At 37.3% G+C, this 25,985-nt stretch overlaps 1 protein-coding gene across 1 annotated transcript in view; it reads right to left on the reverse strand.

Annotated features, from left to right (window-relative positions):
• Window positions 1-25,985, reverse strand: part of LOC121406344 (transportin-3-like) — a 71,530-nt gene that overhangs the window by 26,124 nt on the left and 19,421 nt on the right. Inside the window, exons 8-15 of the mRNA XM_041597380.1 lie at window positions 25,576-25,785; window positions 21,015-21,122; window positions 18,666-18,760; window positions 16,339-16,478; window positions 15,227-15,418; window positions 13,618-13,709; window positions 8,262-8,344; window positions 628-829 (exon numbers count right to left, since the gene is read on the reverse strand). Of these exons, the coding sequence (XP_041453314.1) occupies window positions 628-829; window positions 8,262-8,344; window positions 13,618-13,709; window positions 15,227-15,418; window positions 16,339-16,478; window positions 18,666-18,760; window positions 21,015-21,122; window positions 25,576-25,785 (1,122 nt within the window). The remainder of the gene's footprint in view (window positions 1-627; window positions 830-8,261; window positions 8,345-13,617; window positions 13,710-15,226; window positions 15,419-16,338; window positions 16,479-18,665; window positions 18,761-21,014; window positions 21,123-25,575; window positions 25,786-25,985) is intronic.

Genomic DNA, 25,985 nt, shown 5'->3' on the forward strand with positions numbered 1-25,985 from the left:
AGTTGTTTATAAGTGACATGACACATCTTTGTGGCATTGCTAATGTGAGAATCTCCATAGCATTAGTGATCGCAATATTCAAATGCTCATAACTTTCCCATTATTTGTACGATTTTTCTCAAACTTTCGTTGATCTGTGTCTTTGATTTTCCGTTTTCGCACAAGCTATCTTGTTCCAAATGTTTCATTCTCTTTTAATGAGACAATTCAAGTAGTAAATGCACGAAAATAGGGCAGTTGTTTGTGTGTGACACAAGTCCCATGGTAACTGTTTGAAAAAAATATACTTTGATAAAGCATTCAATAAGTCCTTTCATGAACTGCTCTCTTTACAAAGAGTAGCGACTGATCCAATCGATCTCAACTTCATGGAAAATCCATCAATGTTCTAATATTGCCTACAGGATATTTTCATCCTGTGCTTTCGTAAACAAATAGTAGCATAGATTATGAATTGCCAAGAAAACCATGAATGTACCAGTATACATTGTATCTCGAAAATAATTGTACAAACATGCACATTAGATGTTGACGTTGCCGACTTTCCATGGGTGTGGATGATCGCATCAATCCTAATTATTTGCAAGACATGCCCAGATCTTGGACCCTACATTGCCTTGTCCTTACCTGTGTGACCAGCGGCGTGAGTAACGCAGCGGCCGATTTGCCTATGCAGCGGATGGCAAACCGAAGGCACCTGCAGTATCTCTCGATGACCCTGATGTCCGCCTGGTACTTGGTGCACGTCTCAGACAAGACGGGCCAGATCTCTTGGAGGACAACAAGGCAAGGGTGGACTTGACCATTGGTGATGCGGGGGTTGGTGTGTCTGGGAGGGAAGGGAAGAGAAAGAAAAAAGGGCAGAGAAAGAGAAGTTAAACAAGGAAACTGACAATCATACATGAGAGCTGACTGTTTCAATAATTTTCACTATCTTCTTCTTCCTCTCTTGAGTACAGGCCACCTTCAGGGCCCTGTTGCATAAAATTTTTTATTAAAGTAACTTTGCCATAGAAAGGTAACTACCATGGTAACAATGTTAAGCAGCTAATCAGAATCAAGGACTTCAGGGAAGCTACCTATCGATTGCAAAGTTACTAGTAACTTTTATGCAACAGGGCCCAGGAGGGTATTCAATAAAGATGTTTTGTAAAGTTATAAACAACTTCGGAACCCAAGAAAACGTTCCAGTTGTGCGTAAAGTCATGATTAACTTTACAAGCAGCTGAAGCACCAACCCGGTGCCAGGGACTGGCAGGTGCAATATGGCAGATAAGCACCCTACTCTTTGACAAATAGTGTATTGGTCTCAACGTGCAAAGGTTTTGACTTTCCTATACACAGGACCGACATTTGCTTCCTTTCAGATGGACTGAGTGTTTTCCAACTACATTGACACCTGCACTGAATATAGCGGTGAAGCACGCTAACGCACAAAGCTAGAAACAGTTTTTTGTTGGACTTGTATCAACATGGGCAGGACTAGAACCCACACATGTTGAGAAGTCCAAGTTTCATGAAATAGATCCATTTACTTTCAAAGTTATGAAAATGTTTCAAAAACTTCTCCTTGATAAAGATTTCAATGTTGATACAAAATGGTTAAAGTTCTTAATGAACTTTGACCTTGACTTTTGACATGCAACTCATGCCAGATGACCAGTGACACTTGATTTTATGTCAAGGTTTCATGCTATAGATCCATACACTTTGGAAGGTTATGTATCACATTGATGCTGATATTCTTAACAAGGCAAAAGCAATTTTGTGTCTCGCCCACTTATGAAAATAACCAGAAATATCATAATAATAATAATAATGGTATTCATTTCGAGCAAACAGATACAAAATGATTTACAAAGTACTGTAGATAAAATGATTAAAATACAAAACATTATTACAATAGCAGAAATTCTGAATTGAAATAACAATGTTTACACAATAGGTGGCCTGTAACAAATTTCAAATATGTATTACAATGAACTATTAAGAAGTATAGGTAGAATAAGCACTTACAAAAGAGAAATAAATTGAGAGGGGAAAACAAACGAATGATCGTGAAAGAGAGTCAGTCATATGTGATGACAAACACAAATCGAATCGAACTTACAAAGTAAGAAGTAACATATTGGTCAGCAAAAACATGAAATTTAGCGAAATTTTAAAGGCCATCTGAATCCACAGCGTCACGGTGAAGTGCGCCCTCTAGTATCATGATTTGTGAGGGCACGCAAGAGGATTATATCGAAACTTCATTGTGAAATGACTGGGATGGAATAACACTTGTCATAAGAGCCTTGCACGTAAACTTTAATGTTGACCTGAAAATGACCTTTGACTTTACCATGTGACCTCCGACTGCAGCAGAACATGCAGGTCGCCTAAGAAGTCTACCATCCAAGTTTAGTAGGAAAGCGACTTATGGTTGCGGAGATAAAATCCTGCATGTAAACTTTAACGTTGACCTGAAAATGACCTTTGACCTTACCATGTGACCTCCGATTGACGCATACGACATACGGTTGCGGAGTTAGGTGTCATAGAGGGTCTTGCATGTAAACTTTAACGTTGAACTGAAAATGACCTTTGACCTTACCATATGACCTCAGACTGCAGCATAACATGCAGGTCCCCCAAGTCCATCTACAATCCAAGTTTGGTTGAAAAACGACATACGGTTGCGGAGTTAAAGGTAAATGCTAGTTTTGGTAACGATATCAAAATGAGTTCGTACAGAATCCAATGAAATGACCAAAGTGTCTGTTTGTATAAATAAAACGCATTTGCCAAAGGATTCTGGAAGAAATTGTGTTGGGGATCTTCAGTGTGAACATTTTTCAGCGTAGATTTCAAGATTTCACAAAGTTCAGTTAATGTAACTGTACCAGATTTAGCCTTGTTTTACAGACTTTCTCATGAAATTAGTGTTTACTGCAACTACTGGAATTTCTCTTTAAGAGTCTTGCATGTAAACTTTAACGTTGATCTGAAAATGACCTTTGACCTTACCATGTGACCTCCGACTGCAGCATAGCATGCACGTCCCCCAAGTCCATCTACCATCCAAGTTTGGTTGAAAAGCGACTTACTGTTGCGGAGTTAGGTGTCATAAGAGAGTCTTGCATGTAAACTTTAACGTTGACCTGAAAATGACCTTTGACCTTACCATGTGACCTCCGACTGCAGCATAACATGCAGGTCCCCCAAGTCCATCTACCATCCAAGTTTGGTTGAAAAGCGACTTACGGTTGCGGAGTTAAGAGTCTTGCATGTAAACTTTAACGTTGACCTGAAAATGACCTTTGACCTTACCATATGACCTCAGACTGCAGCATAACATGCAAGTCCCCAAAGACCATCTACCATCCAAGTTTGGTTGAAAAGCGACTTACAGTTGTGGAGTTAGGTGTCATAAGAGTCTTGCATGTAAACTTTAACGTTGACCTGAAAATGACCTTTGACCTTACCATGTGACCTCAGAATGCAGCATAACATGCAGATCCCCTAAGTCCATCCACCATCCAAGTTTGGTTGAAAAGTGACTTATGGTTGTGGAGTTATGTGTCATTACAGGTTTGTGACGGACCGACGACGGACGACATTTGGATCCCTAAGTCTCGCCTTCACCTCTGGTGGGCGAGACAGAAATAGTCAAAGAACATTGACCCTAAATGACCTTTGAACTTGGTCATGTGGCCTGAACCTCTTACAAGATGATCAGTGATCCTTGAATACCCCTATGTCCTCGTTTAATGAAAAAAAGGTTGGATACTATTCAAGTTATGATAACATTTAAAGATTTTGATGTTGATTCCCCCTGCATGTTCTACTAAGTTCATTCATCCTAAATGACCTTTGACCTTGGTCATGTGATCTGAAACTCTTGCAAGATTTCATTTAATTTTTCCTCAAGATATCAGATAAAAACATTTTCCATAATGAACATTTCAAAGAACCAACTCATACCGAAGTACCTCAGGGGCCAAATGGTTTTCAAATGGGGGTCTGGTCATGCAAAAAATCACAATCATATGGTCAGTTTTACGTTTTTGTACATGGTTTTTGAAAAAAGTGGGGGCCTGTCAGCCCCCTCCCTTCCACGGCCCCTGCTTGCCCCATCCTTGTTATAGTCTACAACAGACATGGTCTATTATTCATTCTACTTTGACTACAAAAAATATTGATACTTCAAGACATTTTATCTGTCTCCCCAATACCAGGTATGTATAGGTACAATCTAGATTCGTTTTAAAGTTCTACAATTTGTTATCATTAATATTGACTTTTGCTGTATTTTGAAATCTTTTCTAATTTTGCCTGCTTTCCATATGAAACTTTTATAAATTCATTAGATTAAATGTTCCCAAAATAATAAATTGCGCAAGAGGGCATCTAGGACCCCGACCGCAAGGGTCATTGCGCTTCGAGCACAAATTTTTTTCTAAGTATCCACTTCACCCTGGCCCATTCAGGTTAACTTGGAGTCTCATCTGGCCCTTCAAAGAAAAAGTTTGAGAACCCCTGCCATAGGGTATTCAAGTGATACTTGAAAACCCTTAGGTCCAAGTTTTTTTAGTATAAAAAAAGTCCATTTATAAACATTTCAAGATATTTCAAGTAATTTAAAAAACTTAAACTTAGTTAAGATTTCAAAGTTGTTGACGACGCCACCGCCATCGTCTCACTCTGCCATGCAGGCAAGACAAACATAGAAATTCACATTAACAATTCAATATGTCAGTATATCTTTCTCCAACAAACAAATCCATAAAATCAAGCCCGCTCTAGACACATTAAGAACAAAAAATAATTCACCTTGTACAAACAAGCAAGGTTTTCATTTATCAAGAATTCATGGGAGTCATAAAAGAGGATTTTTTTTTGGATGTTGTTGAATCATTTTCACTTTTGAAAAATAAATGAAACATAAAAATGGATTTACACGTATTCTCTTACGTTGGTAAGGAAATATTTCAAATTTGATCAAAACCACTACCTACGTAGCTTCCTGGGTAATATTAATACATCATCAACAATTGCCGACGTGTTGGGACAACAATAATGCCCTAAGAAAGACGTGGCATTCTAAATTTTTAAATTACCAAAGATCGACTTTCATAGGAAAAAAAGGTACATGTAATAATGAAAATTGTACATTTATACTCTGCACTTTCTATACGTATATACCCAAATGTGCAATTATTAACCTAGCTTAGCTGTGCTGCCTACAGGCGCTCTGGCATTCAAGGATTTTCTTCCTACAGGGTACTCATTTACCTCTGCTGGGTTGAGTGCAGCACAATGTGGGCAAATCTCTCGCAGACGGAAAACATGTCATGGGTGGGAATTGAACCTACGTCCCTCAGATTGAAAAACGAGAGTAATAACCACTAGACCACGATGCCCCCAGGCATATTATGCAATCAGATTTTTTTTTCATAGGGCAGATCAGAACAAGTACTTGCAAAATATCCTGTGTTTGAAAGTGTTGAAATTAAATTTACATGCTTCACTTTCAAGTTATGGGTATTTTCTGAAAAAAAAATATATATATTTTGGCAAACCACTCGAGTATCCCTTTTCAGGTTCTAGTGATTTCTAAATCAACATGTCTTAAAAGCATTCACTAATTATCATTGAAAGAACAATGAAAATATTCACTAGTAACAGGAAAAAAGCAGAAATTAGTATGTGAGCTCACAACACAACGTATCAAGACTTTTTTTTGTTTTAAGCCTTGAGCAACACTGTTGCTGACCGAATACACAGTTCCCGGGAACCCGGTTCTGAAGCTAAGCAATGTTTTGTAAGCGTATGTCAGAATGCTCAATGCAATACAGCAGCAGTGTTGACTTTGTGACATTTGAAGATCAAATATTTCTTTTTGTTTTTCATTTACGCTTTGTATTTACAATTCAATGATGTTCCATCGCCGCCAATGTCATCGTCGGAAAAGCGGCAACTATATCTTGCTTCCACTATACAGGCAAGATAAAACTGTGGGGGGGGGGGAGGGTTCAAGACAAGGATGTAAGGGTGCACCCCACATTTGAAGAGCTCACTACTGTTATGTGATGATAAGACATATCTCACATATTCAATATTATATCTATGCATAATCAATACTTAATCAATACTTCTACAGGAAGTATACCAGCTCCAACTTTCATTAGAAAGTATTACTCATTTCTTCTTCCAGCTAAACTTCTGACGCACACACATTTTATGGGTTTCTTATTCACTACATTTCATGTTCTCCATAAAAGATCAACTCCCCCAATTCAGAGTAAAGTTATGACGTACAGATTGTTTTGGTCAAGCGTCCAAGATTGACCAACACCTGTTTGATCGTAAAGAGTCTAGACCAGACCAATATATAAGGGGTTCACTTCTGAACCCAAATCATATTGTTGGAGATTACTTCAGAGATTGTTAGAGATTGTTAGATTGGTTGCAGATTACTTTACAGATTGTTCCAGCATACAGACAGCTACAGAAGAGTTTATATTTTATACTGCAGAGTATAGTCACCATCAGACTTACTCATGTTCCTGTATTATTTGTTATCATCATCTTTAATAAATGTATATATGAACTGTACAGGCTTTGTATTGACTCCTTCATTTAAGTCTGGTTGAAAGTTAAAGTGCAATCGATCCAACCCCGAACACAACACTACAAAAGGGGTTACCAGGTAGGTCCATTTTTCATCAATGTATAGATTTTTAGTAGCTCTTTAAGATGATACCAAAGAAAAGTTGAAATTCCAATTAAAAAATGAACTAAAATGGCAAAGAAAAATTCCTTTTTTCAAAAGGGGTTAGGTCCATTTCAGTTGCAAAGGTGGTTAGGTCCAAACACAATTTTTTTTGGAAAAGAATATCCTAAAAAATATGAAGACAGGTAGATTTCTTTTATACCCAATTTTATGTTCCCATGGAAGGGTATCATGAAAATTCAGTTTCGCATAAGAATATTGCAATATGGGAGAATTAAAAAAATGATTTTCTTGGAGTGGACCTAACCTCTTTTGCAACAAAACTCTTCTAAGGAATCCATTTGTCAGAAGGGGTTAGGTCCATTTTTCCTATTTATTTTTTTTTTCTGTCTCTAAACCTCTTTAGTCACTCTGATGACATCAAAGACAATTTGAAATTCAAATGAAAACGTGAATGAAAGTGGTAAATAAAAATCACATTTTAATAAAAAGAGATTGTATTTAATTTCAGTTTACTTGCAAAAGAGGTTAGGTCCACAATGATAATTTTTGAAAATATATATATAAAAAAATTGATGACAGGTAGATTTCTCTTATACCCAATTTTATGTTCACATGATAGGGTAGTACATCATGAGAATATTGCAATAAGTGAGAATAAAAAACGTTTTTTTCTCGGAATGGTCCAAAGTGGACCTAACCCCTTTTGCAACTAAACTCTTCATTTATAAAACACTTTGAATGAATGTACAGGTAGGCATTCCAGAAATTGGAGTCACTGGCTTGCCATAGTTATGATGAGCTGGGGACCATTTCATTAAACTTTTTTTATAACAAATTTGCAATAACAGTTTAAAGCTAATGAAATCATTTGATTTGATTGGCTAATAGTAAACTTCTTATAGAAAATGTGCATTTCTTACTATAACACGTCTTTATGAAACAGGGCCCGAGCAGTCACAATTCTTTGTCAGGTGGTGTCCACCGGGGTGCATTCGAGGTAAATTGCCAAGCCGTCCACTCATCACATGGTCTACCTTCATTAACTCTATGGCCTGACATGCACTTACGTAATGTCGCGTATTTTGGAACCACGTACCTGGGTGACGAAAAACTGGTTTCAAAAGTTGCGCAAGACTTGAAGTAAAAAGTCAGCAAGCGGCGCAGTCAAAAAATTTCTCGGGGCGAAAATATTGCGCGAATCGTCCAATGATCATTTGGTCCAATCATCACTTCATCTAATCACCAGATCGTCTATGACCATTTCGTCTCATAATCAGTTGGTCTAACATCCATTTTATTGTCTTTCATTTCCCCCAATTAACACTAAATCCAATAAGACCAAATAGGACATGTATATGGACTAAATGGCTATTGGACCAACTCGATATTAGACAAAATGGTCAGTGGATGAAATGGCAATTAGACCATGTAGATGGTGGTCAAACTGATGGTAAATCAGATAATAGCAGATGAGTTGATAATTGGACGAATAGGTATTAGACTAATAAAAAATAAACCTGATTTCTCAATGACTATTTACCTGAATATAGCTGCTAGCCTATCAAGCCAGATCACTGGGTCAGTCGATGAGCCTTGTTTGGTTGACGTCTCACCTTTCACGATCTGAACAAGAAAAGAGAGAAGATATAAGATTCAAATCCCCAAATAAATGAATTACTATTTACAGGGGGGGTGTTTCACAAAGATATAAGTGTAACTTAGGGTCTTTTCACACGTGAATCTTGGATCATCTTTGTAATGCAATGCAATTCGTCTTTCGAATCATCGGACCTTTCACACGCTCACTCGAAAACTGTGATTTGAATTCGAATTCCCGAGCGAAGGCGGTACGTGTCCTTGGTGACTCGTCAATCAAAGCACTGCATCGTAAATGCAAACTATGAGTGCATGACAATTGTATCATCTATGGAAGTGCTTGAAAGGTCACGTACATGTAAGCTCCATGCCCAAAAAGATGTTTTGGAGGTCAAGCCTTTCACACGTAAATATTTGTACCGTATTTTGAGTGAAACTTAACTGGAAATCACCTCCAGAGTAGCATTTGAATTTGTGATTGTGATTGGCATCCGTGATTCTAATCATGTTCTAGTTTGATTTCACACATGCTTAAAAATCGTCATTAGCCTTATTTTTCACTAGACTCATAATTCTGATTTTATGATTTTTTTTACCGTGTGAAAGGCGGTTAGAGTAGTACTTCAATTGTGTGAAACTCGTCACCGCATCGGACAGATCATGCAGACGGGATGTGCACTACCACATATCCATCAATCATTAAGTCAGATGTTGTTTGAAGGTTTGCATGGTGGCATGTACAATTGCTGATGTGGTTTACGGTACACAATTTGGAGTGTTATAGAAACAGTGGATAGAAGAGAAGTGGATAGGCGAGAAAGTGGAGATTTGAGAGTATTCTTTCTTGAAAATAGTCCTGGTTTACAGTCCTTTTCAGGACTATTTTCAAGAAAGAATACTCTACTCTCAACTCTCCACTTTCTGCCTATCCACTTCTTCTCTTCCTCTATCCACTGTTTCTATAACACTCCACATTGTGTACCGTAAACCACATCAGCAATCATTAAGTGTTAAACATCAAGTATGGCTCGGCGTTTAACCATGACTCTTTAAGTCACCCTTATTTCTTTGTGAAACATTCCCCAGGTGGGTGTTTTCATAAAGCTGTTTCTAAGTTATGAATGACTTTATTGCATGACTGGGGCCTGTCTTACAAAAGAGTTGCGATTGATCCAGTCAATCGCAACTATGGAAAGCCAGCAAAGTCAACATAGGAAATGCATGTTTGTTCAAAATATTTTCTAGATATAAATGTATATCCATAAAGTCATTGATTTCTTGACAATTTGGTGTTTTCATTTGTTTACAAAGGACATTTGGCAAATTTCCTGTAGAAAAATTATGCCACTGATGGATTTCCATAGAGTTACGGTTGATTGGATCAATCTTAACCCTTTGTAAGACGGGCCCAGGTGACCAGTTCTTGCACTAAATGATGTATCTGTATGTAGCTGACTTCCAAATCATCCAAAAACATGTTCTAGCCCTGCATTATTAAAGGTCAAGTCCACCCCAGAAAATTTTTGATTTGAATAAAAAGAGAAAAATCAAACTAGCAAAACACTGAAGATTTCATCAAAATCGGATGTAAACAAAGTAAGTTATGACTTTTTAAAGTTTTCCTTATTTTTCACAAAGCAGTGAAATGCACAACTCAAATGTGACAGTCAGTGATGTCACTCACTCACTATTTCTTGTTTTTATTGTTTGAATTATACAATATTTCATTTTTTATAGATTTGACAATAAGGACCAACTTGACTAAATCATAAAGTATTACACAATGCTCATTTCACATGTTCAGGGAGGAATTGTTGTTTCACTTGACAATGAGAAATATAGAATATTCTCTATTTCATATAATAAACTACAAAAGAAATAGTGAGTGATGACATCATCAGTCTCCTCATTTGCATATCCACCATGATGTGCATATAACTGTTTTGTGAAATTAAGCAAAATTTTTAAAATGTCATAACTTTTTTATTTTAGATCCGATTTTGATGAAATTTTCAGTGTTGTTGGTTGGATTTTTATCTTTTTACTCAAATCAACTTTTTTGGGAGGTGGACTTGTCCGTTAAGGGTCAAGTCCACCCCAAAAAAGGTTGATTTGAATAAATATTGAAAAATCAAACTAGCATAACCCTGAAAATTTCATCAAAATCGGCTGTAAAATAAGAAAGTTATGACATTTTAAGGTTTCGCTTATTTTTTACAAAACAGTGATATATACAACTCAGGGACATGCAAATAAGATGGTCAATGATGTCCTTCACTCATTATTTCTTTATTTTGTATTATTTCAATTATACAACATTTCATTTTTTGCAATTTGACAATTAGGACCAACTTGACTGAACCATATAGTATAAAAAAACTAATTCCACACGTTCAGAGAAGAATTAATCGTTGTTTCACTTGAAAATTAGAATATTTCATATTTCATATAAATAAAATACAAAGGAAATAGTGAGTGGATGACATCATCAGTCTCCTCATTTGCATACTGACCAGGATGTGCATACAACTGTTATGTGAAATGAAGCGAAAATTTAAAATGTCATAAAATTCTTTTTTTAAATCTGATTTTGATGAAATTTTCAGTGTTATGCTTGTTGAATTTTCTCATTCTATTCAAAGGACACTTGACCTCTAAGTTGTTCATATCTTCACAAACTACTCGTATGATAAACCCACCTATGGCCTTTGCAGAAAGCGTTGCGATCAAGTGAAACTCTGAAACTGTACTCAACATGATTTTCAACTAATTATCAAAATCATGCATTTATATTTTGACTTTGGTAACTCTTTCTGAAATGAGCCTTTTTAAAACTCTGAATGTGACCTGCAACTCCAATACCACCAATTCATGTAAGTCACCTCAAGTGAATTTTGTGATTTTCGTTGAACTCATTCAAAAGGAGATATAGGCACTTTTTGTTACATCGCAACTAAAGATAGGATTTTCCTGCATACGTATAAAGTATAAGTGTGTGCGAGGATGTGTGTGTGTGTTTGTGTAAGTGTATACATGATTATGTTTAATTGCAAATTATTTACTTAGTGGAAATTTTTGTTGTATTACAATGAAGTGTATAATTTCATATGTTTTATGTGTACTTGTTGTTTTGTAAGGGGATAACCTAGATAAGTAATTTTACTTTTGCTATCCCCTCCACTGCATTATAATATGCTTACTTTGTACACTTTTATTTTGTGTCCATCGCTTTTTAACCAAAATGAAAAGGCCCTTTATCAAATGTCTATTGCATTGGATTGGATATAAAATGATATGTAACTTGTTAAAATTCAGAAACGATAACCCTCACAGGTACTGGTACTAGATTTAAAGGTCAAGTCCACCTCAGAAAAATGTTGATTTGAATCAATAGAGAAAAATCAGTCAAGCACAATGCTGAAAATTTCATCAAAATCGGATGTAAAATAAGAAATGTAAAGTTATGACATTTCAAAGTTCCACATATTTTTAACAAAATAGTTATATGAACGAGCCAGTTACATCCAAATTAGAGAGTCGGTGATGTCACTCACTCACTATTTCTTTTGTTTTTTGGGTTTTAATTATACAATATTTCAATTTTTACGAATTTAATGATTAGGACCTCCTTGCCAGAAGCACAAATTGTTAAAATAATGGAATTCCAAGTGTTCAGGGAGGAATTAAACTTCATTTCACATGACAATGACGAGAAAATCAAAATTTTCCATATTTCATATAATAAAATACAAAAGAAATAGTGAGTGATGTCATTAGTTCCCTCATTTGCATACCGACCGAGATGTGCATATAACTGTTTTGTGAAATCAAGCTTTAAAATTTAAAATGTCATAACTTTCTTATTTTACATCCGATTTTGATGAAATTTCAGTGTTATGCTTCTTGAATTTTTCTCTTTTTATTCAAATCAAGTTTTTGTTTGGGTGGACTTGTCCTTTAATGCAGAAGAAAATTAGCGAGAGCTTCACAAATAATGCAAAAACAAGTTTTGCATTTTGAAATGTTGATTGGTTTGGAACCACTTTGTCATTTCTAGTGTATGTTTTATGATAGCTTTTCTGAAAGGGTGACCACGTTATATCAGTGGTAAGTTTCCAACCTGTACTATTATTCATATGTCATGGATATAATTAGTATATTATGTTTTGTTTTATATACTCATAAGATATTTTGATATAAAGACAATTTCATAAAGAAAAAAAAAAGGTTTCTAGCTACTGTTATAAGCTATTGAAACGAGGTTATCTGATTGGCTGAGAGAAAATTTGTCATCAAATTCTAGCACATAAAAATAATAGCAAGCAGGGACCTGGGCCCGGAACAAAAAGCTTAGCAATGATCATAAAACATTTTTCTACGATTGATCGCATTGACTACAATGTACAAAAAGCAAGCATGTTATGCGACCCATGTTTCATAAACCCGATATCAATGTTAACTTTAACCCTAAAAAGACTGGGGGGGGGGGCTGATTCAGCCCCCCCCCTCGACATTTTTCGCGATAAATCCGCCGCGCGAAATTTTTTGACCGCGTCGCTCGCTGACTTTTTACTTTCAAGTCTCGCGCAACTTTTGAGACCAAAATTGTGACCCCCGGGTACGCGGTTCCAAAATTACGCAACATTTCGTAAGTGCATGCAGACCCAACATTACTCAAAAACGTGAATTTGTGTACAAATCCAATGCAAATAGTGTTCTTAGCCAATATTCACAAATGTATCATTATTTTTCCTTTTACTCCTTAAAATAAATTAATTTTATCTTTTTATGGTCAAAATAAAGTCCCCGACAATTTCCATTGAAAAAACAATAAAAAACAAAAAGTCAAAAAACAAAGAAATACATAAGAAATTTAGAAAACAATAGAATACATAAGAAAATAAATGTGATTTTGAAATTTTTTAAAAATCAATTTGATCAGATGCCTATCTAGAATATGTGAAACAAAAATTAGCATTTCAGGGGCATTATTTTATTAATTAGAGCAAACTTATGATTTTACGCATAAATTAGCATAATTAATGAGACATGAGATTTTTTGCAGAATTTGATGTTATAGTTTTGTAGATAATGCCATGGGTAATGCGTGTGCCAATTTTTGTCACGATCGCGCGATCGACGGCCGAGATCATAAGGGGGGGCTGAATCAGCCCCCCCCAGTCTTCTTAGGCGTCGAAAGAGCCCAGTCTATTTAGGGTTAAGCTAACAATAGTTGAGCAAAAAGTTGTCATGATTTTTTTTGCTTCTTTTCAGAACAAGATTTGGGCTTCTTAACCAACCTGTGATAGAGACGTTACTTGGACCAAGACTAATCTCTTTAGACCATCTTGAACCTTGTCTAAGGGCATCCTAGTAAGCACCAAGGCTGTACCTGCATTCACATAAAAGAAAAAAATATATATGTTTATTTTAAATTTTAATGTTGTGAATGTACTTATTTCTTCCATTTTATGACGTTTGTTGTGTCCTTTGCATTTGACAGCCTGGGTTATGCTCACAAGTCTTCTCTCTCTCATTTGCATTCTCACTTTTCTATCAAGCAAGAAATCCCCATTTACAACCTTCGCTTGTTTAAGAGACACTCCTTGTTTCCTTTTCTCTTGTTTTCCTAGTTTTATCTTCTCTCAATCTACATGTACATTAACCTCCCCCCCCAAAAAAAGTAACGTTGAATCTTCCATCGAGTTCACATCCAGAGCTATATTTAGAAGACACTATCTCTCTTCTCTTACTTTCTCTTGCCTTCTTGTTTTTTCTCTCAAATCACCCCTCCCCCATGCAGCCCAGCTACCCTTAAAGATTCCCGACGCTTAAGTGTCCCAACAGATTGAAGGCATCAACGGCCTGGACTGTATTTAGAAGACACTCTCTCTTTCTGCTCTCTCATTTTCTTTTCAATTGCCCCCCCCCCCGGGGCAGACTATCAACACATACTGCTAGCCTACCCTTTATAATTCCTAACAATGTATGTCCCAACAGATTGAAGGCATCGACGTCATTGGCTATATTTAGGAGGCACTCTCTCTGTGTTTTTTTTCTCAATCACCCCCCCTGCAGATTATCTATACATACTGCTACTTACCCTTAATAATTCCTTATGCTGAATCTCTCAATTTTTTTTCTCAATCAACACCACCCGACAGATTATCAACACGTACTGCTAGCCTACCCTTTATAATTCGTAACGCCGAGTCTCCCGACAGTTTAAAGGCATCGACGTTCTAACGTTACACTATATTTAACAGACACTCTCTATTTCTGCTCTCTTAGTTTTTTTTTTCAATCCCCCCAAGATTATCAACACATACTGCTAGCCAACCCTTTATATTTCTTAACACTTGAGTGTCCGACAGATTAAAGGCATCGACGACCTGGGCTCCGTAACACAAAGATTTGCGATGAATTGCAAATTATGAAAGAACCCCACTGATTGGTCCCTGGTCAGTACTTTAAACCTAAAACGCGTGTAACATTGATATTGATTGGTCAGTTCATTTTTTGATCGCTATAGTCTTTGTGTTACGGAGCCCTGGGCTATATTTAGGAGACACTCTCTATTTCTGCCCCATTATTTTTTCTCAATCACCCCCCAATCCCCACAGATTATCAACACACTGCCAGCCTACGCTTTATAATTCCTAATGCTGAAGGCATCGACAGCCTGGGCTATATTTCGAAGACACTCTCTATTTCTGTTCTCTCATTTTTTTTTCTCAATCGCCACCCGACAGATTATCAATACGTACTGTCAGCCTACCCTTTATACTTCCTAACACTGATTCTCCTGACAGATTGTCAGGATTGTCAAGAAAACTCTTTCTCAATCACCCATACCCCCTTCGCCTCCCACATTCAAACACATGCTAAATGCGCATACTAAAGGCCTACCCTTTATGATTCCTAATGCCGAGTCTCCCGTCAGATTGAAGGCATCGACGGCCTGGGCTATATTCAGGAGACACTCTAAATGCCCCTGTAAGTGGTCCTGACACTGTGAGCAGATACTCTGTATCGACTGGCCGGAAACTGAAGCTAGATCCTCATCCCGAAGACCAGTCATAAGAAAGTTCAGCACAGGATCTATATGAAGTAGGAGAGAGCAGATGAAAAAAGTTTATAGTTGCTTGGTCTCCAAGAAGATAGTCTAACACCAGAAGTGCTGAACTCATTTGCAGAGCTGCCAACGTTAAACAGGAACATTCGAGTATTTCTTAAGCCGCAAGTTGGCACTTGGCACAACACACACATCTATGTCTGAAAGTTTAGAAATCAGTATTTCACTTGAAACCATCAGTATTCTAATTTTTCAGGCATCGGCAACAGGGCTCAGCAGCCAATAAGCAAGGTTACCATGGTAGCTGCCATAATGGCAAAGTTACAACAGTTTGTAACTCTTCATGAAACGAGCCCCTTAAACTTTTATTTTGATATTGTTAACAGTATACTAATAGCAAATAGGCATGAGTGTTATGGTGGTAGATTTCGCATGAGGTGACAGAAAGATGCTCTATTCAACGAGGCATTAGCTGAGTTGAATAGAGCGTCTCTTCCCTTCACCTAATGCGAAATCTCGCAGCATTGCACAAATAAGAATATTCGCTATTTGTCTAGTATAACGCCTCAGAATCCGGCGAAAATATGAAAAACAAGAGTTTTTCCCTGCAGCAATCTATGAAAAGGGAGCACAAATATTGGAAGCGAAAAGCAAAATCCCACAAGCGCACATAACCTTGGGCAGCTTTACGCATTTAGCCAGCAGGTTTATACACATATTTCACCTTCATTTTTACTGAGCACAATTAATTAAATCCTATCGTGATGTCACCTCCTACAGCCGTGCAACGGTACATTTTGGATGGTACTTATTGTGTGCAACGGTACGAATGTTTGACAATCAGCCTCCCGTTTCCTCGCGTACAACAAGATTAGTAGGTGTTGTACAATTGGCAACAGTATATTTCCAAAGAACTATTGTAAAGGAAACGTGTGTACATACTCACCGAGATAGTCAGGATGTTTCTCGATCCATTCTGCAAGCTCTCCTAGAATCCTTGTGCTCGTGTACCGGACTGCTTTATGTGTTCCTTCTGGAAGGCTGATGATGGCTTGCATTACTTGAGGGACTACTGTTGTTTCATCTCTGTGACAACGATAAATACCAGTTGAAGTGAAAATGCAAATAGTTCAAACAGAATTAAATAAAATAGCCACCCAAAGGCCCATATTCTGAATTCAGGTTTGAATTAAACCATGGGTTAACTCTTCATGCGTTACGTTCGCATTATTGCACATCCGTAGGCGTGTTTCGTTCGCATTTTTGCACAACCACACATTTCCCATAGACGTCCCCTGTCCCATTGTTTTTCGAATAATAGGATGCCCCGGAGCGTGCCTAGCTACAATGTATAGCCTGGCATTTGTGTATACCGTACATGTGTACCGATCGATCGCACGTGCGACATTAATTTAGCGTTCGAGGGATTATCGCAGTTTACAAATTACAGAATTTCAGTTTTCCCAAAAAATCAATACATCCTGATCACAGCCAGGAAGTTCATTGAAAAAGGAGAGAAAATCAATAAAACCCTCCTCACAAACAATACCATGGCCAGGTTTATTGTTAGGAGTCTGTGACTCATGGCACGAATGTGAATGAGACCCAGAGCTGCCAAGTTGTATTTTGCATTTTCAGTATTCTTATCCCCCAAAATCCGTATTTTTACCATGAGATAAATATGCATGCATAATGGCAAAGTTCGATCACTTCTTACATTATTTTGCGCCCCACACCGTCGCACACGAGACCGAAAGCTTCAGTCTAGATTTTGGTTGTTCCGCTGAACAGCGTTGGCTGACTCACCAATACATAGACTGAAGAATTTGGAGGCCCGTACGTACAGACAACGTATTAGCAGTAACGTTAGATCTAACATTCGACGGAAACCTGGTTTTTTCCGATCGTTTTCTTGCACATAAAATCATAAAATGTCACATTATGAAAAAGAAATTGCATCCATATTTACGGGAAAATGTATGAAATTCAGAAATATCGTACCTTAGACCGCAGTTACGGCTAATTCGTTTCAAATTATGATCGAAACATCGTCATCTTCGATCCTTCCGTCGGTCAATGTAAGTTGCCATCTTGGATGACGTCATCATCCTTACAGACGTATTTACCAGTCGCAAAATATCGCGATTTGAGCCGCTGCTTTGCGCTTGTAAACTACGTGCGTGCGCTCGGAACTTGTCACCCGCATTGATTCACCAGGATATCGAAAATTCTAATCGGAAAGCCTTGATGAAAGCATAACTCATTGAACGTAGAGGGCAGCAACACACGGAATACCTTTTCTTCTCTAATTTGTTTTTTCCCGTATTTTATCATGAAAAAGCGTACTGCCGTATTTTAAATTGATTTCCGTATGAAATACGGAAAAATCGTACTACTTGGCAGCTCTGGAGACCCTTTCAATGGAGTGACCTTGACCAGGCAAAAAATTACCCTCTTATTTTCCACCATATATGGGCTATTTTTATCAGATTATCATGATTTTGGTATCAATACAAATCTTATGTAATGAACAGTCCAAGTGGATAAATAAAAATCATGCCACTAACACAAGAACCAAAGTAAAAGGGGGGGCTTAATTTTGTTGGAAGTATTAGGAGAAAGCATTTAGAAAATGTAATTTACTATACATTTTGCCATAATTTATCCAATAAATTTATATACGATAAGAAAGCCCAGGAAACACTCTACAAGTTTGCTACACAACATTTTCTTTCAAAATGATCAGATAAAAAGTTATGGCACTCTAAATAACAGAGTGTATTATACTGCGTAGAGGGGATCACTGCTAAAATAATGCAACACACAGGGGGTTTACAGGTGAACGCATGAAGAGTTAAAGTTGTGGTTTAACTATGGATAGCCAATTGGGGCACAAATCTCTAACAGTACATGTTCAATTTATTAACTCACATGACACTCAAATCATTCAGAACTGCTGGGAATGATAGCTGAAGCAATTTTTCTTCATTATGAAAGCAAATGGAAACAAAACAGAAAACATATGAATTATATAATGTAAACATAATTTTTGAGTTTTTGGCTCCCCATAAGTTTAGCACAGAGTTGGACCGTGTTGCAATGTATTAAGCGCTATATTATAGGGGATCATTATTATCACGATACATGTATGTTGATGAGCAAGTGTCTCCATTTGGATTTCATCAATATCCGTTGAAACTTCACTTTGATGGCATTAAAAATAGTAAGCTTCCAAATTTCCTCATATCAAACACAACAATGCAATTTACTCACGGGAGGACGTTCTTCGCGACCGAACTCATGATGAAGAGGGCAGCCTCCGTCACTTCCCAGGATGCACCTTGCTGGCTGGCCAGATTGTGAAACATCTGGGTAAAAAAACACATGTGTAATACAGTAAATGCCCATTTAATTCCTGATTAGACACATTCCTAAAATCAATATCACTCTGTGAATATAGCTCATAAAGATTACATCAATGATAAACAAATTTTAGACAGTAAACCCCTTACAGCATAGGAGGCTTCAGATGCCCTCCCCCAACCCCCACATTTTTCAGGACAATCTTTAACATTGAAAGCTCCCGCAGCGTTTTGTTATTCCTTTTTTCCTTCTTAGATTCCTCAAAATTTTTAGATGACATTCCCAACGTCTAGCTGAACACCAACAAATTCTCAATTCAAGTTTTCCATTCTTTATATCCAGAATTTCTTTTGTTTTAATAAAATTTCCTCATATCAAGAAATTGCAAAATATGGTATCTAAAGGCAATATCTAATATCAAGAAATAAGATCAGATGAGAAAATGACTTGCAAAATACAAGTCGGCATATGCTGGCTAAAATATCAAGCACCTTCACTCTATCCAGCCGGGGGAGGGGGGGGCAAAAACAGCCCCCTCAAAATTATTCGCAATCAATCTGTATTGTGAAAAGATTGCGCAGTGACATTTCATGACTTTTTTCCCTGTCAAACATCAAGTCTCATGCAATTTTAAGACAAAATTCGCGACGCGGGATACAAGTTTCCTAAGTTATGTAACATTTTGTTTAAAAAAATACAAATCCAATGCAAATTCTGTACAGAGCAAAAATTCATAAATATACCATTATTTTCATTTTTACTAATTCAAAGCAATAGATTTCATATCACTTATGACTTAAATAGAGTTGCCAACGATTACCAGTAAACAAAAGCAATAATCAAAATAACTTTGAATAACTTTGGTATAATTGACAATTGATACATGATGACATTATTCCATCAGTGAGGTACGTGTCAATTTTTTGTCGTGCAATTTCAAAATAACCAGGGCTATTATACAGTGCGTCCCAGAAAAAACGAAACCGAGATTTAGCGATCATTTATCATTACTTAATCATAAATAAAATAGACAAATGACCTACCAATTTAAAGCTTAGAATCTCCTCTTTCATCTGATATTACTTAGATTATTTATCATTCACGCATGAGTGAGCAAATGCAATTTGAAGAAAGGATATCAAAAACTCATTTGGCGGGGGGTATCTGGGTTTCAAAAAGAAAACCACATTTTTGAAAAGTTCAATATCTTCTCTTTAATTTGATACCTAAATTACAGAAAATGGTCACGAAATAACAAAGTTCTGGTCATTTGAAATAAGGCTTGAATTTCAATAATTTCATAAAAATGAAGAGGTTCTCCAGGATGGCTTTCAAACTCTCTCGACACTCTGTTTTGTTGACGATCAGCCATGCATTAAATCTTTTGTTCCCCATGCGAAAGCTTCTGTGGGAAACCGGTGAAAACACGTTTATCTCATGAAATTATGGAAATACAAGCCTTATTTCAAATGAACAGAACTTTTTTATTTCTTGACCATTTTTTGTAATTTTGGTACCAAATTAAAGAGCAGATATTGAACTTTTCAGAAATGTGGTTTTCTTTTTGAAACCCAGATAACCCCCGCCAAATGAGTTTTTGGTATCCTTTCTTCAAATTGTTTTTGCTCACTCATGCGTGAATAAGAAATAACCTAAGTAATATCAGATGAAAGAGGAGATTCTAAGCTTTAAATTGGTAGGTCATTTGTCTATTCTATTTATGATTAAGTTATGATAAATGATCGCTAAATCTCGGTTTCGTTTATTCTGGGACGCACTATATAGGGTTAACCCTTAAAAACCTGACTTATTTGCCCATGTCAAGCACATTCGGAAAATGAAGAAATACATTTGAAATAAATGATCTCTTTCGTGAATTGAGCCTCGGCGATATAATCATCTGAATATCCCTAAACCTAATACTAAAATGACGTCATTTTAAAAGACCATCTGACATTTAGAACCAATAATATGACTTCAGGCCAGTATTCCGCCATTTCGGGTACAGTCAAACCTGTGTTACTGGCAACCTGTCTATAATGGCCACCTGCCTATAGAGACCTCTGAAACTGATTCCCATGGAGGCAGATTGTGTGTATACATGTAAGAACCTGTGTACAGCAGTCACCTGTCTATAAAGGCCATATTTTGTGTTTTCCTTGGGTGGTTACTATAGACAGGTTTCACTTCATTTGCAAGTTCACTGTGCCACTGGTTTTCCAACCATTCAGGTTCAAAAGGTTAAGCTCCAGTACTTACTTGTGCAAAACAGGAGGAAGAACCCACTATGAAGATGACATCTTTGATTAGTTCTGAAACTCTCACTCTGAAGTCACCAAAGTCATCTGATTCATCGGGGATTCCTTCCTGTATAAGGATGATAAGAATTAAGCGATACAAATGATGCCTTAGTACGTCGTATATTTTCAATGCCGGCCGCGGGAAACGTCACGCCCGAGCACGCAAACAGCCTAGGGGGCTTTCGCGTCTAACCGAGGGTATTCAAGGGGAGCAGTCTAGGGCGTTTAGACGGGCCCGCGGTTTCCCGCGTGCTATATAATATTGGCCGTGCCCGCACTTACCCTCGGAAATCCGAGGGTACGTACATTGCACTATGTTTACATGTACATGTACTTCGATTATCTTGTGATAGACCATTATGTTTTTAAACTAGCGTGATCGGGATCTATTGTAGGTTGAATTTTTGATTTAAGATGTTATTTGTTTTCTTTTCTTTTATTCTTTAATTTCTGTTTCCCTTTTAATTCTTTTCCCTTCTTTCCTTCCCTGTTTCCTTTCCGTTTTTCTTCTGTCTTTGTTTCTTTCAAATAATGAAGGAATTATTTTTCTTTCTTTTCACCTCGGCTGGAACGTCGAAGCTATTATCGCAATGAATCTAAACTTTTCGACATATAGATACATGCATATACTCTCGGACGAAGGCCTTCTCCGAGTCTTGACATTTTTTCAGTGCTCATTTATCATTTCTTTTCGCTGGAATAGTCACAATGATCGTTGATTACGATACAACGTTACGACGTGTTTATGACATCGGTCATGCGCGAGGTCGACTCATGATATTTCACCGCCTCCTTTTTGTGCCACGATCTTTCTTTGATTTCTTTAAAGGGGGTTGTCGATTACGATCCGACGTTGGTGTGTTCTTTCGACATCACATCATGCACGGAAGGCAAGAGCCCCACTTATTGTCATTTTATCTCATTTCGGTATTGATATTTTATAAACCTTTATCATAATAAGCGGGGTATATAGGGGGCCGGGGGGGAGCAAAAAAAACCCTCTCATATCGGGGAAAATTGTTCTTTCTCACATCATAAAAAGTAGACGCGCAAAAAGCGAACCCCAGCAAAACTAGTTGTGCTCATCGATTTTTTTTTTATTTGGTTCTTTTGTTATTGTGCAGTCTGGGAGAGTCTTGCTCCCGTCCACGCCGACCCCTCTCCTTTGATCACATCCGCTTCCCAATTTATGACAGGATGTTCTTAGAAATGGGGGGGTATTAATTATCTGATGCGTCAACAACAATGAATAAGGATATTCTTTTCAATTCGGTTCAAATCGGGTCTTTAAAACCCCCACCCTGTAAAAAGTATAAATTTACCCCAATGTTGCAGATTTAACAAGTTTGTCTTTTTGCTAAAACATCTGATTACATTATCTGCTCTCGATTGCGGTGTTAGTTACATCGGTAGATATTCGGATTGGGAAGATAATAATTATTAACATAATCAAAGTAAAGATTACTTGTCCAACGCATTTATTACGCGCAATTTTATAAAAAGTTATAGATGGGTTTAAAACGAATATTAATATCCTTGATACACTTATATGATGATCGTCGAAGTAAAGATTAACCTATCATTTTTACGAACTGCAGTTTTATATTGATAGATTAGTTGGATATCATTTATGGTCTAGACATTGTTTCAATTATTTCATTTCAGTAAAACAATATTTTCCTTCGAATATATTTTGTTATATGAATTGGAAATGATAAAACGAAATCACAAAACCAAACCACAGCTTGGTACAATACATAATTCAGTGTTATATGGAAGATAAAAATAATAATACATGAGATTTGTAAATCGCACTTTCCATCTTGATTAGATGCTCAATGTGCTCCAGAGCAGAACAACACAAACTATTTGCATATATGTAACTATAAAAAACTTTCCTAACGCATTTAGCTTAAATGCTTAAACCCAAGCAAAAGTATGTTTTTGAAAGCTACTATGACGTGTTGTATGGAATGGGTACTAAGCGAGTTAATTATCACTTGCCGACAAAGCAAGAATGGAGCAATACAAACCCTTCTTTTCTTTTATTAAGAATTTTAGCGGGTGCTCACGCAAACGCTAACTATCAAACCTAACTTCTTTTCGGGGAACAAAGGAGTTAGTCGAGCCAAGTTGAAGAATAAAAGCCCGTCCGGGTTCACCTCTATACAATATAGTCGAAAATCCCTTTAATCATCACGCTCGATATCCCCCGCTATATTTTCTCTTTCTCTCCCTTTCCCCTCCTTTTTACCCCCCCCCCCATTTATTCACTCTTTTCCTTCTTGCTCCCCTTCATATTTTTCTCTTTTTCCCTCCTTCTGCTGTCCCTGTATATATTTTTTCCCTTTCCTTTATCCCTTCTGTTCCCTTTTCCCCCCTTCCTTTTCTGTGCCCCCTTTCACTCCTTGATTTGTTTCTCCCCTTTATTTTCTATTGCTTTCCCTTCCCCTTCTTTTGTAATACCCCCTCCGTTATATTGCGAAACAACAGTTTCTTGTATTCTATAGAAATGTATAAGTAGCTTAATTTAACATAGCATTATATGTTGGGAAGAGAGAATGAGTAGTTTTATAACTAAACGATAAATGAAAATGAATTTGATGATGAGAGGTAAACATCGGGAAAAGATGAGAGCTAGTGGTTGAGATAGATAAAGGTAAATCAGGAAGGGGATAAAAAATGATGAAAATTAGAGAGGGGTTCCAGTATTTTGATAAGAATAGTCGTATCCTTTTCTTTCCTTTTCCTTGTTTCTTTTCTTAGTCCCTTTCCCTCTCTCTTTCTCGCCTTCAGTAACTAGGTTCTTCTTCTTGTTTTAATTTCCCCCTTCCTTATCCCTTCTCCATTTTACCTTTTCCCTCTTTCTCTTCTTCACCCCCCCCCCCTCTATTCTCTTTCTCCCCTTTCCCCTTCTCTCAGTCCGGGCTCCCAGTTTTCTATTTCTTTTATCAGCCTCTTATTACCTTTTGCTTCCGATTTGAAAGATAGTTTTCGAAAAGTTTTAGTGTTACAGTGCCGGCCGCGGGAAACGTCACAGTGCCCCGGGGATAGACGCGGGCGGTTCCCTAGGGCAATAATTTTCTAGGGGAGTGGACGCGGGCGTCTTCCCGCGTCCGCTCCCCTCAAATGCCCGCTACGGGCTACCGCGTCCGCCCTAGGGGGCACTGTGACGTTTCCCGCGGCCGGCACTGTATTTTCATTTTCTTGGGAGTTTCCAACTAAATCAAAATACTTTCAAGGAAATATTGACAATTGATAGGCATTTCATAGATAAACACATTAGAAATGTGATTTTTTTTTTCCCCTGTATAGGTCAAACAGTTCATGAAGTGGTAAACAATTATGCCATTAGAGATTAGAATCGGTGTGTTTCTACAGAGAATCTTTAAACGGTGTTACCCGCGTAAGTATCCAAAATTCCAGAAAACTTCCCTGTAGAAACAGACGCGATGCGGTTTATTGAGAAACCGCATTGCGCAAAATAAGGTTTCTCATAACCACCTCTGGGAGGTGATTATTGCCGTGTTCCGCGACGAAGAATGTAATTATTTGCTCTGTAGAAACAGGTGGTTTTAACCCTAAAAAGACTGGGGGGGCTGATTAGGCCCCCCCTCGACATTTTTCGCGATAAATCCGCTGCGCGAAATTTTTTGACCGCGTTGCTCGCTGACTTTTTACTTTCAAGTCTCGCGCAACTTTTGAGACCAAAATTGTGACCCCCAGGTACGCGGTTCCAAAATTACGCAACATTTCGTAAGTGCATGCAGACCCAAAATTACTCAAAAACGTGAATTTGTGTACAAATCCAATGCAAATAGTGTTCTTAGCCAAAATTCATAAATGTTTCATTATTTTTTCCTTTTACTGCTTAAAATCAATTAATTTTATCTTGTTTATGGTCAAAATAAAGTCCCCGACAATTTCCATTGAAAAAACAATAAAAAACAAAAAGTTGAAAAACAAAGAAATACATAAGAAATTTAGAAAACAATAGAATACATAAGAAAATAAATTTGATTTTGAAAATTTTTTTTAAATCAATTTGATCAGATGCCTATCTAGAGTATGTGAAACAAAAATTAGCATTTCAGGGGCATTATTTTATTAATTAGAGCAAACTTATGATTTACGCATAAATTAGCATAATTAATGAGACATGAGATTTTTTGCCGAATTCGATGTAATAGTTTTGTAGATAATGCCATGGGTAACGCGTGTGCCAATTTTCGTCGCGATCGGGCGATCAACGGCCGAGATCATAAGGGGGGGCTGAATCAGCCCCCCCCCAGTCTATTTAGGGTTAAGGGCAATACGGTTTTTTCGATTCTGGAAAAGATAAACCGTTTTTAACGATTATCTGTAGAAATGTGCCAAATGACTCATTTGAAGGCCTTATATTTTCATTTCTTTGTAGTTTCCAACTATACTTTCAAGGACAATGCAGACTTTGTGAGTGTATACACCTTTCAACATAATATCTGTATGACAGTCCTCATTATAGTATCGATCCAACTTACATGATCTGAGTCTATTTGACAATGCACACTTAGCGAGTGTATAAGCCTCTCTATGTGAGGTCTGTACAGGTCAGTAAGCTCCCTGCTATCTCTCTTGTAGATAATCTCCGAGAGGCGGTACCAGAAATTAAACGTGATCTCCGCGACCTCACTCTGCGGGTGGCCGACGCAGGTCAACACAGCGTCCAGGGTGCGTAGGTCACCGAATCCCTGGGAGAGAAACAAATGTCGGTAAATCAAAAAGTTAGAAATGACCATGAAGTATCACAATTTTTAACAAATACTGGCTGAAAGGCATTTCAATTCAATTTTAAAATGGTTTGTTGAAGTAAATAATTTGAATTAGAAATGACGACGTGGTTGCGGTATCACAATTTTCAAACAGCAACATAATGTGTAGATAAAGTGGA

Source organism: Lytechinus variegatus, chromosome 19 (genome assembly GCF_018143015.1).
Source record: "Lytechinus variegatus isolate NC3 chromosome 19, Lvar_3.0, whole genome shotgun sequence".
Taxonomy (NCBI): domain Eukaryota; kingdom Metazoa; phylum Echinodermata; class Echinoidea; order Temnopleuroida; family Toxopneustidae; genus Lytechinus; species Lytechinus variegatus.